Source organism: Miniopterus natalensis, chromosome X (assembly GCF_054644295.1).
Source record: "Miniopterus natalensis isolate mMinNat1 chromosome X, mMinNat1.hap1, whole genome shotgun sequence".
NCBI classification, from domain to species: domain Eukaryota; kingdom Metazoa; phylum Chordata; class Mammalia; order Chiroptera; family Miniopteridae; genus Miniopterus; species Miniopterus natalensis.
The window spans coordinates 25,536,675-25,548,760 of record NC_142103.1 but is presented as its reverse complement, the minus strand read 5'-3'; the positions used below and the strand labels follow the sequence as shown (position 1 = coordinate 25,548,760).

The window sequence follows — 12,086 nt, the reverse complement described above, 5'->3', positions numbered from 1 at the left end:
TTAGTGGAAGTTATATCCCAGTTCTGGCCTTTGTTCTTTCTCCTTTTTTTTTTTTTTTTAATTTTATTATTGTTTAAAATATTACAGATGTCCCTTTTTCTCCCCAATGACCTGTTCCACCCCGTTCCTTCCCCCTCCCCAGTCCCTCTCCCCACCATTGTCCATGTCCGTGGGTGTTCTTTCTCCTTTATCTCTCTTCCCAAATTAACAACAGTAGACCCAGGGTCAAAAAACGTAATGTGTATAAGTCAAAATGGGAATTTTACTTTTAAAAACCACCACTTTCTAACGGCTAATTCCTATTTAATTCTATAACCCAGGATTACAACTTCATGTACAACTGTACACACCTGAAGTGCTACAGAATTAGTATGTTTAAAATCCCTTGACTCCCTGGATCGTTCCCCAAGGGTTTTATAGACTTCTTCTCTCCTTAAGAGGAATTTTTCCTTACCTCCACCTTATTCATATTAAATTAGATCCTGAATACACAGAGAATATTAAAGTAATCATATATGAGGTCTCCTTCCCGCCTCCAAACCCACCAATGTTCCTACCTCTATGTTTATATCCTTCCCTCAAGTAACAGATGAAGAACTCTTCCTTGTTTTCTCTTAAAATTCTACTTTAAATCTACTTTAAAAAGAAGTAAATTAGACAGGATTCTGGGACGATGGTGAAGTAGAAAGCACCAAGAATCTTACTCCCCACCTAGACAACAATTGCACTGGCAGAATCTGTATGGTGAAACTTTTTGGAACTCTGGGGTCTATTGGAGACTTGCAACTTCCAAGGGAAGGCTTAGATGGTAAATTGGCAAATTTCAGCTCTTAGCACCATAGTAGCTACCATCCCCTACCCCAGCCCAGTGACAGGCAGATGTGCACACATCCTAAGAGTAGCTTGCAGGACCCAGGGTGGAAAAAAATAACTCTGTCCTTCAAGTATCAGGACTCTGAGCTCTGATAGCTTTTTGCTGCTCCTGATCACAGGATCATGTAATCCCCATGGTAACCACAAAGAAAACAACTATAAAATATGCACAAAAGAAAATGAGAAGATTTAAACGTTTCACTAGGAAAACTCAACTAAACATAAAAGAAGATAGTAATGCAGGAAACAAGAGTCACAAAATCTGTAAAGCATATAGAAAACAAATAGCAAAATGATAGAAGTCCCTCCTTATTGTTGATGTCCCCCTTTTGTCCCCCCATTGCCCCCTCCACCTGGATCCTGCCCTGCCCAGGCCTTCCCCACCCTATTGTCTATATCTATGGGTAATGCATATATGCATATAAGTTCTTTGGTTAATCTCTTCCTGCCTTCCCTTCCCCCTTCCCTCTAAGATTTGTCAGTCTATTACATGTTTCCATGCCTCTAGTTCTATTTTATTCATCTGTTTATTTACAGGGAATCAACAGTAGAGGACACTAAATATCAAATCAGCAATTTGGAATATGAGGAAGCAAAAAATACCCAATCAGAAGAGCAAGAAGAAAAAAGAATCCAGAAATATGAAGATAATATAAGGAGTCTCTGGGACAACTTCAAGTGGCTCAACATTCACATTATAGGGATGCCAGAAGGAGAAGAGAGCAAGAAATTGAAAACCTATTTGAAAAAATAATTACAGAAAACTTCCCTTACCTGGTGAAATAAATAGACTTACAAGTCCAGGAAGCACAGAGAGTCCCAAACAAGAGGAACTCAAAGAGGTACACACCAAGACACATCATAATTAAAATGCCAAAGGTTAAAGACAAAGAGAGAATCTTAAAAGCAGCAAGAAAAAGCAGTTAGTTACCTACAAGGGAGCACCCATACGACTGTCAGCTGATTTCTCAACAGAAACTTTACAGACCAGAAGAGAGTGGCAAGAAATATTCAAAATGATGAAAAACCAGGACCTACAACCAAGATTACTCTACCCAGCAAAGCTGTCGTTTAGAATTGAAGATCAGATAAAGAGCTTCACAGTTAAGAAAAAGCTAAAAGAGTTCATCACCACCAAACCAGTATTACGTGAAATGTTGAAGGGTCTTCTTTAAGAAGAAGCTAATGAACAAAAGAGACTAACAAACAAAATAGACCTAGAGACACTGAAGCATGCAACAGACTGTTGTATTTCAGAGGGAAGAGGGAAGGGGGGTGGGAGTGGAGGGGAAGGGATTAGCTAAAGAACTTATATGCGTATATGCATAACCCATAGACATAGACAATAATGGAGTGAAGGCCTGGGGAGGGCGTGGGAGTGGAGTGGAGGGGGTCAATGGGGGGAAAAATGGGACACCTGTAATACTTTAAAAAATAAAGATAAATTTAAAAAAATAGATTAAACCCCCAATCAAAAGGCAGAGATTGGTAGAATGGGTAAAAACAAAACAAAATCATGATCCAAATATATGCTGTCTACAAGGAGACTAAATTTAGACAGAAACACACAAGTAGGTAGAAAGTGAAAAGATGAAAAAGGATATTCCTTATAAATAGTAACCTAAAGAGAGCAAGAATGGCTATGCTAATTAGACAAAATAAAGTAGTCCTCCCTCCTTATCTGCAGTTTTATTTTTTGCAGTTTTAGTTACCCCCGGTAAACTATGGCCCAAAAATATTAAATGAAAAATTCCAGAAATAAACAATTCATAAGTTCTAAATTGCGCACTCTTCTAAGTAGCAGGATGAAATCTTTCACTGTCCTGCTCCATCTCACCCAGGATGGGAATCATCCCTTTGTCTAGCATATTCATACCATATATAGAGTACAAGAAAATATTTTGAGACCACATCCACATAACTTTTATTATAGTATAGTTATAATTTTTCTATTTTATCATTGTTGTTGTTAATCTCTTTCTGTGCCTAATTTATAATTAAACTTTACCAAAGGTATGTATGTATAGGAAAAAAGTAGTATATCTAGGGTTCAGTACTATCCATGGTTTTGGGCATGCACTGGGGGTCTTAGAACATATCCCTTGTGGATAAGGGGGGACCATTCTAGACTATAAGTCACAATTGCTAAAACATGGAAGCAACCCAAATGTCCATTAATGGTTGAATGGGAAAGCAAAATGTAGTATATACATACAGTGGAATATTATTTAGCCTTAAAAAGGGAAGGAAATTCTGATACATGCTATAACATGGATGAAGCTTGAGCACATTACGCTCAGTGAAATAAGCCAGTCACAAAAGGACAAATGTTGTATGATTTAACTTATGTGAGGTACTTAGATTAGTCAAAATCATACAGACAAAGTGGAGTGGTGGTTGCCAGGGGTTGGTGAGGGGTCATGGGGAATTATTGTTTAATGGGTATAGAGTTTCACTTTGCAAAATGAAAAGTTTTGGAGATGGATGGTGGTCATGGTCACTTAACAATATGAATGTACTCAATACCACTGAACTGTACATTTAAGAATGGTTAAGATGGTTATTATATATATTTTGCCACAATAAAAAATGTGAAAAATGGAAGTAGATATGTGGTTGACAGAGGTTGAAGACAAAGAGAAATGTGGAATGACTGCTAATGAACAAAGGGTTTCTTTTGGGGGTTATGAAAGTGTTTTGGAGCTAGACAGTAGATGATGGTTGCACAATTTTGTGAATATACTAAAAACCACTGAATTGTACAGTTTAAATTGGTGACCTTAAGGTATGTGAGTTTTATCTCAATTAAAAATAAAAATAAACATCTGTTCTCACGTGCTCAGTTAAAATTTATTGAGATAAAATTTACATAAAGGAAAATTCATCTTTTTAAGTGTGTAGTTCTATCACTTTTGACAATTGTATGCAGTCATGTAACTACCACTTCAATTAAGGTATTGTTCTCATGTATTTTGAAACCCCATTTCTTCTGACAAAAACCATGGCCTTACTATTCTATGAATTTCCTTCCTTTTACTTCCCTAATCCTGGGATATGTGGTTTATATCTACTACTTCTTTATTCTCCTGTCTTAATCCTGTGCAATCTAGTTTCTTCCATTGTCACTCTATGAAAATGTTCCTTTTCCGAACCTCATTCTATCAATGATCTTACTTACTAAATTTGAGAATTTGAAGTGATCTTTGATTCTTCCTTCTCCTTTATTTCCCATACCCCATTATCAATATATCACCAAATTCTTTTGATCTTATTTCTCTTTTCTTTTTCTTTTTAAATATGCTTTTTGCCCGGCTTGGTATGGCTCAGAGGTTGATGGTCAACCTATGAACCAGGAGGTCATGGTTCAGATTCCCGGCCAGGGCACATGACCAGGTTGGGGACTCGATCCCCAGTAGGGGGTATGCAGGAGGCAGCTGATCAATGACTCTCATCATTCATGTTTCTATCTCTCTCTCCCTCTCCCTTACTCTTTCTGAGATCAATAAAGATATATTTTAAAAAATAAAGAATAAAACATATTAAAATATGCTTTTTATTGATTTCAGAGAGAGAGGAAGGGAGAGGGAGAGAGAGAAACATCAATGATGAGAGAGTCTTCATTGATCGGCTCCCTCCTGCACGGCCCCTACTGGGGATTGAGCCCCCAGCCTGGGCATGTGCCCTGGCTGGGAATCTGAACCATGACCTCCTGGTTCATAGGTTGACAATCAACCACTGAGCCACACCAAGCCAGGCTGATCTTTTTTCATAGAATCTGTTATATACTTCCTTTTACACAGCTACTCTTATTTTAGCCCTTCACTTCATACGTATATTACTCCAATAGCCTTTAATCCTTCCTTTAATCCATCTTATACCCTGTTGCCAGATGTATCGACTGATATGATTCATGTAAAGTACCTTATAAACCATAAAGCTGTGTATAAGTATAATGTACAATTGACCCTTGAACAATGTGGGTTTTGTGTGGATCCACTTATAAACAGACATAAAAGAAATTTAATTTTGCCCTGGCCAGGTGGGTCAGTTGGTTGGAGCATTACCTCATATACCACAAGGTTTTGGGTTTGATTCCCCTCCATGGCACATACCTAGGTTGTGGGTTCGATCCTTGGTCAGGGCACTTATGGGAGGCAATCGATTGACGTGTCTCTCTCACATCAATGTTTCTCTCTCTCTCTTTCTCCCCTCTCTCTCTTTCCCTTCCTTCCTCCCTTCCACTCTCTAAAAATCAATGGAAAAAATATCCTGGAGTGAAGATTAACAAACAACAAAATTTTAAATCCACATATAAGTGGACTTGCGCAGTTCAGACCCACATTGTTCAAAATCCATACATAAGCAGACCTGCAAAGTTCAAACCTGCACTGTTCAAGGGTCAACGGTAATTTTGATTTGCAGTGGGGAGTTTGTATATCCAGAGAGCTGGCTTAAATTGTATATAGGTTTTTGACTGCATGGGTGGTCTGAGCCTCTAATCCTCTCATTGTTCAAGGGTCAACTTGCACTATATTCTTTTTTTTTTCTTTTTTAAATTTTTTTTCTTGTGCTATATTCTTAAGATAGTGTTTCAATTCACTTCCCTAATCAAGCACACACAATTAATTCTCATATCCTAAGCACAAGGGCAGAGAACCTTTTTTCTGCAAGGGGTCATTTGGATATTTATAAAATCATTCAAGGGTCATACAAAATTATCAACTTAAAAATTAGGCTGTTATATTTGGTCAAACATTTAATTAACTCACCCCTAATGTGATGGCTGGAACGGCTTCTCTTTGGTGGGGCTTTGGCAGGGCCAAACCAAATGATTTCGCGGGTATGGCTCCCGGGCAGGACATTCCCCACACCTGGCTAAGGCATCAACTCACTCTACCCAATATCCCTCTAAGACAGAAGTTCTCAAACCTTCCTGTTTATGGCACCCTTAGTATCTCAAATTTTTCATGGCACCCTTAAGTCAAAATAAATATGTACCAGTTCTACTTATTAAATAGTTAGGTATAAAGAACTTAGTAAGTACTTATGAACTAAAATTTAGAATCCATTTGAAAAAAATAATATATATAAGTTAAAAAAAAATTTCTATTTCATTCTTAAATAACCACAATTATTTACTAATGGGATGTATATGTCTACTGGGTACTGTACTTCTCGAACCGTGGAATCAAATTGGACACAGATTTCCTCATTTCTTAGTCAACACTGATTTTCATGTTTTACTTGTTTTGTATCACAGCAACCACTGAAAGCCCAGGTACACAAAGATATGCTGTAATCAAAAGGAATGCAGCAGGTTTTGGTACATGGAAGTGGGGTGCTGCTATAACAAATACTTAAAAATGTGGAGGTTGCTTTAGAATTGGGTACTGGGCAGAGGGTGGAAGAATTTGAGGAGGACAACAGAAATAGCCTAGATTGCCTTGAACAGACTGTCAGTACAAATATGGATGTTAAACACCCCACTGGTGAGGGCTCTGAAGGAAGTGAGGAGCATGGTAGAGAAAAAAAAACAAATTCCCTTATATAATACCAAAATTATCGTGAACAGACTGTTTGTTAGTAGAATTATGGATGTTAAAGGTGTTGCTTGTAAAGGCTCAGAAGGAAATGAGGACCATGTTATTGGAAAACTTGACAGAAGGTGATCCTTGTTATTCAGTGGCAGAAAGCTTAGCAGAATTGTGTCTTACAGTTATGTGGAAAGCAGAACTTGTAAGTGATAAGACATTTAGCTGAGATTTCCAAGCGAAGTGCTGAAAGTGTGGCCTGGTGTCTTCTTGCTGCTTATGTAAAATGTGAGAGGAAAGAGATAAACTGAGGGAAGAACTCTTCAACAAAAAGAAACAGGACTTAATGATTTTGGAAATCCTCAGCCTATCCAGATTGTGAAAGATAACTAAAATTTTGAGATTCGCTGTCAGGAAAGCATGCTTTAGAGAAAAAGCCAAGGTCGTGACTGGACAACCTTTTGCTAGTATCTCAGAAAGATCAAAAGGTCAGAGTGTTCAGTCACAAAAAGCTCTTTAAAAAGATTAAACATGTGACTCAGACCTCCACAGCCATTTCAGCAGAAGCTAATAATAGAAATAGAGTTATCTACGGAAGGCCTGTCTGGAGCCTCTTGTCTGATGGAGTGAATATCCACAACATACATGTGAGACCCACAACGTTTTTGAGAATGGTATACTAGCACAAAAACAGATTTGACTGAAAGGGATGAAGAGAGAATAAAATGAAAGAAGGCTGTTAGAACTCCAAAACTCTATAGTCAAGAAACAGGCTGATGAAAATCTCAGCTGCAAATACATGCTACCTTTCATGAAAAATGAAAGATGATGCTGAGGGTGGAGCCATGAGGCCAGAAAACAGCACCTTAAATCCAGGGGATGTAGCTGCAAGCCCCTGAAGATTATTCCCAGGCCTTGAATTTAGTGGAGTTAGCTTGGCTAGATTTTGAAATTGATTAGGACCAGAGACTCCTTGTTCCTTCAATTTTCTCCCCATTTGAACTGAAATATCTATAACTGGTATCCTATGCCTGTTCCACCATTGTATTTTCTGAGCAAAATATGAAAATAAAATAGACACATCTATAGATGGAAAAGAATTTTACCCCAAGATGCATCAGACTCAGAGAATCACCCATACCTGATTTAGATGATGAGATTTTGAGCTGATGACATTAAGATGAGAGTTTAGACTTTGAGTTGCTGTAATAGTTGATACTTTGAGGGATGTTGGTATGGGTTAGTTGTATCTTGCATGTGAGATGTAAGTGGATATCAGGGGGCCAGAGGGCATAATGTGATAGGCAGAATAATGGTCCTTCAAAGACATCTATGTCCTAGTCCCTGATACCTATGAATATATTAGGTTACATAGAAAGGGAGAATTAAGGTTGCTGATGAAATTAAGGTTTCATCAGCTGACCTTAAAATAGAGAGATTATCTTGGATTATCCAATGTAATCACAAGGGTCCTTAAAAGTGGAAGATGTAGCAAAATAGAATCAGAGATGTGATGATAGAAGCAAGGTACTGGAGTGATGTGATGTAAAAAGGACTCAACCTACCATCACTAGCTTTGAAGATGGAGGAAGAGAGCCACAGGCCAAGGAATGCTGGCAGCCTCAAGAAGCTGAAAAAGGCAAGGAAATACATTCTCCCCTAAAGCCTCCAGAAAGGAAAGCAGCCTTGCCAAAACCTTGATTTTAGCCCAATGAGATCCATGTTGGACTTCTAACCTACAGAACTCTAAGATAATAAATTAGTGTTGTCTTAAGCCATTAAGTTTGTGGTAATTTCTTATGACAGCAATAGAAAACAATTTCTATTGTTTATAAACAGAAGTCTAGTATCACTGCATTTCTCTCAAAAATTTAAAATATCTTATAGTTTCCCTGTGAGTTCATTATGTGCAACTAGGCACATAGTTTGGAAACTGTGGCTCTAAGACAGGGGTCGACAAACTACAGCCTGTGGGCCCAATCCAGGTCACTGACTGTTTTTGTTTATGGATGCTTTCATACTACAGCAGAATTGAGCAGTTGTGACCATATAGAGACCATATAGCCCACAAAGCCTAAAATATTTACCTCCTGGACCTTCACAGGAAGTTTGTCAACCCGTGCTCTAGAATATGGCCCTACTCTATCCATCTCACTCTATTTCCCTCACTCTAGTTACTTCCCTTTACCCTTACTCCCCATATTTTTACCATTCTGAGTTCCTGTCACTACCTTAGCTCATGCTATAATTTCCTTCCTGGAATTCCCTCCCTTCTCTTTTCTAAATCTTGTATCCTTCAAGGCAAATCTTTAAGTCATACTTTCTACCAAAAACCTTCCCTATCTGTTCTCTCAGGGCATTTTTCCTATACCATACCACTTAGGTTTTGATTGATCAAACAGCCATCTTATTAATCTCTAAATTGTTTTATGTATGTGACAACCTGATATTACAGACTATAAGCTCTTCAAAGACAGAAACCATATCTTGAATTTCTCTAGAAAATTCCACAAAGCCTAGCCACTGTACCATGCAATAGTGGGGTGCTCAGTTAGTATGTGTTGATTGCACTTCTTAAGCTGCAATTTACTCTAATAATGCTGTAAGTTTGAGCCCTGATAGTTGCAGCTGAAATCTGATATCTACAACTATTTAAAATGATATTACACATAATTTATTTGAAAACATTCCAGCAGTATGAAGGCTGTTATCTCTTTTATCATTTTCAGTTTTGATATCTATAATACTCTTAGGAGTTTGTGATAGCAAACAACTTTCTCTAATACCACTCTCTAATTCCCTTTTTTAAAAAATGGAACACTTTTTCATTTTATATAAAATAAATTGAGTAAAAATGAAAATGATGCCATAACTGGGACAAGAGTTTTGCAAATTTTTATCCTCAAAGGCTCTGTATGCAGGATAATATACTGGTTTTCTATTTTTAATAAGATGTGTAGCAGGTTATTAAGCAACTTAAGTCAGAAATCCTACATGTTTAACTGAATAAACCTACTGGTGATGGAATATATCTGGATCCCCTGCAGTTACCTCAAACTCATCATACTAAAACTAAAATCACAAACCAAGGATCTAATACCTCTAAAATTTAAAAGGTAGATGAGGATTTGGCAAAGATAATATAAGAAAGATGTTAAGTAATTTTTAATATCTAACATTTGGAGTTCACAAATCACAATTATTTGCTTAATCACCAGAAAGTCACTATTCCTTTTACTCAAGAGAAACAGAATGACTTGGCTTTGAGACTTCTGTCAAACTGATGTCATTTCGAAACTTTAACTCTTAAGAGTCAAGTCCTAGTCAAAGATCTCCATAATGAGCCTGACTCATATTTAAAAGACCGTTTTACTTAAAACTGAGGGCAGGTAGTTACCATAACCAATGAGTAGCCCTAGTGACCAAGAACCAATTACCCTGAAATTAATTTGGGGTTGCCATCCAAAAAGTTGTCTCTGTCAAGCCCTAATTGTAAAATTCTTATGGTTCCAGATAAATTAAGGTACAGCATTTAACTAATTTTTTTACATTTTGGGGCACACACATACACAAAGGAGATTTGGGAAATTACTTCCTGCACTCTAAAAAAATTACTACTGAGACTTCAAGGAAAATGAAAATGTCCTTATACCTTCTTTCTCCATCCTCCCAGAACACTACTTGCCCTTTTATGTCCTTGCATATACTTCCCTCTGAGTAGAATGCCCTTCCCCTATTTGTCCACTTAGCAAACTCCAATTTTCCCCTCAAGTTTTAGTTCAAATATAATCTGCTTTGTGAATCCTTCCTCTACTCCTTTAGGCATATTAAAGGTTCTTCCCATTTTGCATATGTCCCCCATTAAAGCAATTACATTATAGGTATTTAACGTATTTGCATATACCTCATCCTATTTGTTCATAGACATCAAGGATTCTTTCATTATTATGCCCCTAGTATGTGGTACATAGGAGATCTCTCATAATATTTGATGAAAGAAGAAAATGAGTGATTCATTCCTTCCCCAAAGTTTAAAAACAATCTATTACATACTGGCTTTAACAACTCCTTTCTTGGTCTCCTAAAAATATCCTTGCTGGTTTGGCCTCAATGCCCAGTTACTTTCTGATTCTTACTTGTGTTACTTATTAAATCTAGATATTTCCATCAAAACACACATGCCTTTCCTGCTGCTCCAATAGTTTCCTCTCGATCTGTTCACTGGCTTCAAGAAACTGTTTTGGAACAAGCTTCAAACTGCTGCTTTCCTCCCAAAATATTCAATAATTTCAGATCCACTCATCTCTTTTCATTAAAATCTAATGAACAAAATTAACAAACAAAATAGAGATAGACTCATAGGTACAAAGAACAGACTGACAGCTGTCAGAGAGGAAGGGGGTTAAAGGGCTGGGATTAAGCAAAAGAAAAAAAACCCCTCATAAACATAGACAACAGTATGGTGCTTACCAGAGGAAAGGGAGTGGGGGAGGTAAAAGAGGGTGATGGAAGGACAGTTGACTTTGGGTGGTCAACACACAATACAATATACAGATGATGTATTTTAAAAAAAGACAATTCGAAGGCTTTTTGTTTCACCAGAAGTATTTTGCTGAATGATTCCTATGCTCTTTACATAATTTTTAAATGTAAGGTTTATCTCAACTGAGCTTCATGTATCATGTATTAGTAAGCTTTTATTTAAAAATCAAATCATTTTTCATCTTAGAAAATAGATTTGAAGGAATTCTCAGTTAATTTATCTGCCTGGTTTTTAAAGATGCTTTTAGATGTTTCATAGAACAGAATCATATCTGAAGAAACTATCAGAAACACTTCAGGTTGGGAGTGACTCACCGGTACTCCTTGGTGTACTCAAAGTCTTGTTTGTTGTAGGCAGGTTTTAAGAAATTGCACTCAATGACTCCAATTACTCCCACTCCTTCTCCATGAGTTGGCTTAGAAAAAAAATTAATTTCAACATTCACATTACTGTTGACTGCCTGGAGGCATTTCCTTTTGATTCCAAACAATAATAGAAAGGTTACATAACGATCATGCGCAAGGAAAGGCCAGCGAGATCTAGAGAAACACTCAGAATATACTTCAGTAGACTGCAAATATTACATTGAATTGGAACCTCTAGCAAATACTAGGACAAAATTTCCAAACTATGATCTATAGATCTTCTAGGATTTTCCAAGGATTAATAACCATCTCTACTTCTCCCATACTACCTCCATTTTCAACTGTTTTATATTCTGAAATTGCCATAAGATTTCCTTTGAACAAAAAATGACACTGCTAAAAAAATCAAAGTTATATACTACTGTTTTAAGGAACTGAAACCAAACTTCATCTGAAAAAAATTTAAGAATGCTATGCAATCATCACACTCTGTTAAAATAAACAATTGGGCCACTAATCAACTACTAACGTGAGTCAGACTTGCAGTAGTTATTAATTACAAATTGATACAAGGTATTTTTGGATTGAAAATCTTTTTTTTTTCTTTTTAAAAAATATGTCTTTATTGATTTCAGAGAAAGGAAGGGAGAGGGAAAGAGAGAGATAGAAACATCAATGATGAGAGAGTCACTGATTGACTGACTCCTGCACACCTCACACGAGATCGAGTCTGCAACCCGGGCATGTGCCCTGACTGGGAATTGAACCGCAATC

The 12,086-nt window shown here is 37.1% G+C and overlaps 1 protein-coding gene across 3 annotated transcripts in view; it reads right to left on the bottom strand.

Annotated features, from left to right (window-relative positions):
• MORC4 (MORC family CW-type zinc finger 4) overlaps nucleotides 1–12,086 on the bottom strand; it is a 60,142-nt gene that overhangs the window by 25,450 nt on the left and 22,606 nt on the right. For all 3 annotated transcript variants that reach the window (XM_087813508.1, XM_087813507.1, XM_087813509.1), the window contains exon 9: nucleotides 11,262–11,362. In XM_087813508.1, the coding sequence (XP_087669634.1) occupies nucleotides 11,262–11,362 (101 nt within the window). The remainder of the gene's footprint in view (nucleotides 1–11,261; nucleotides 11,363–12,086) is intronic.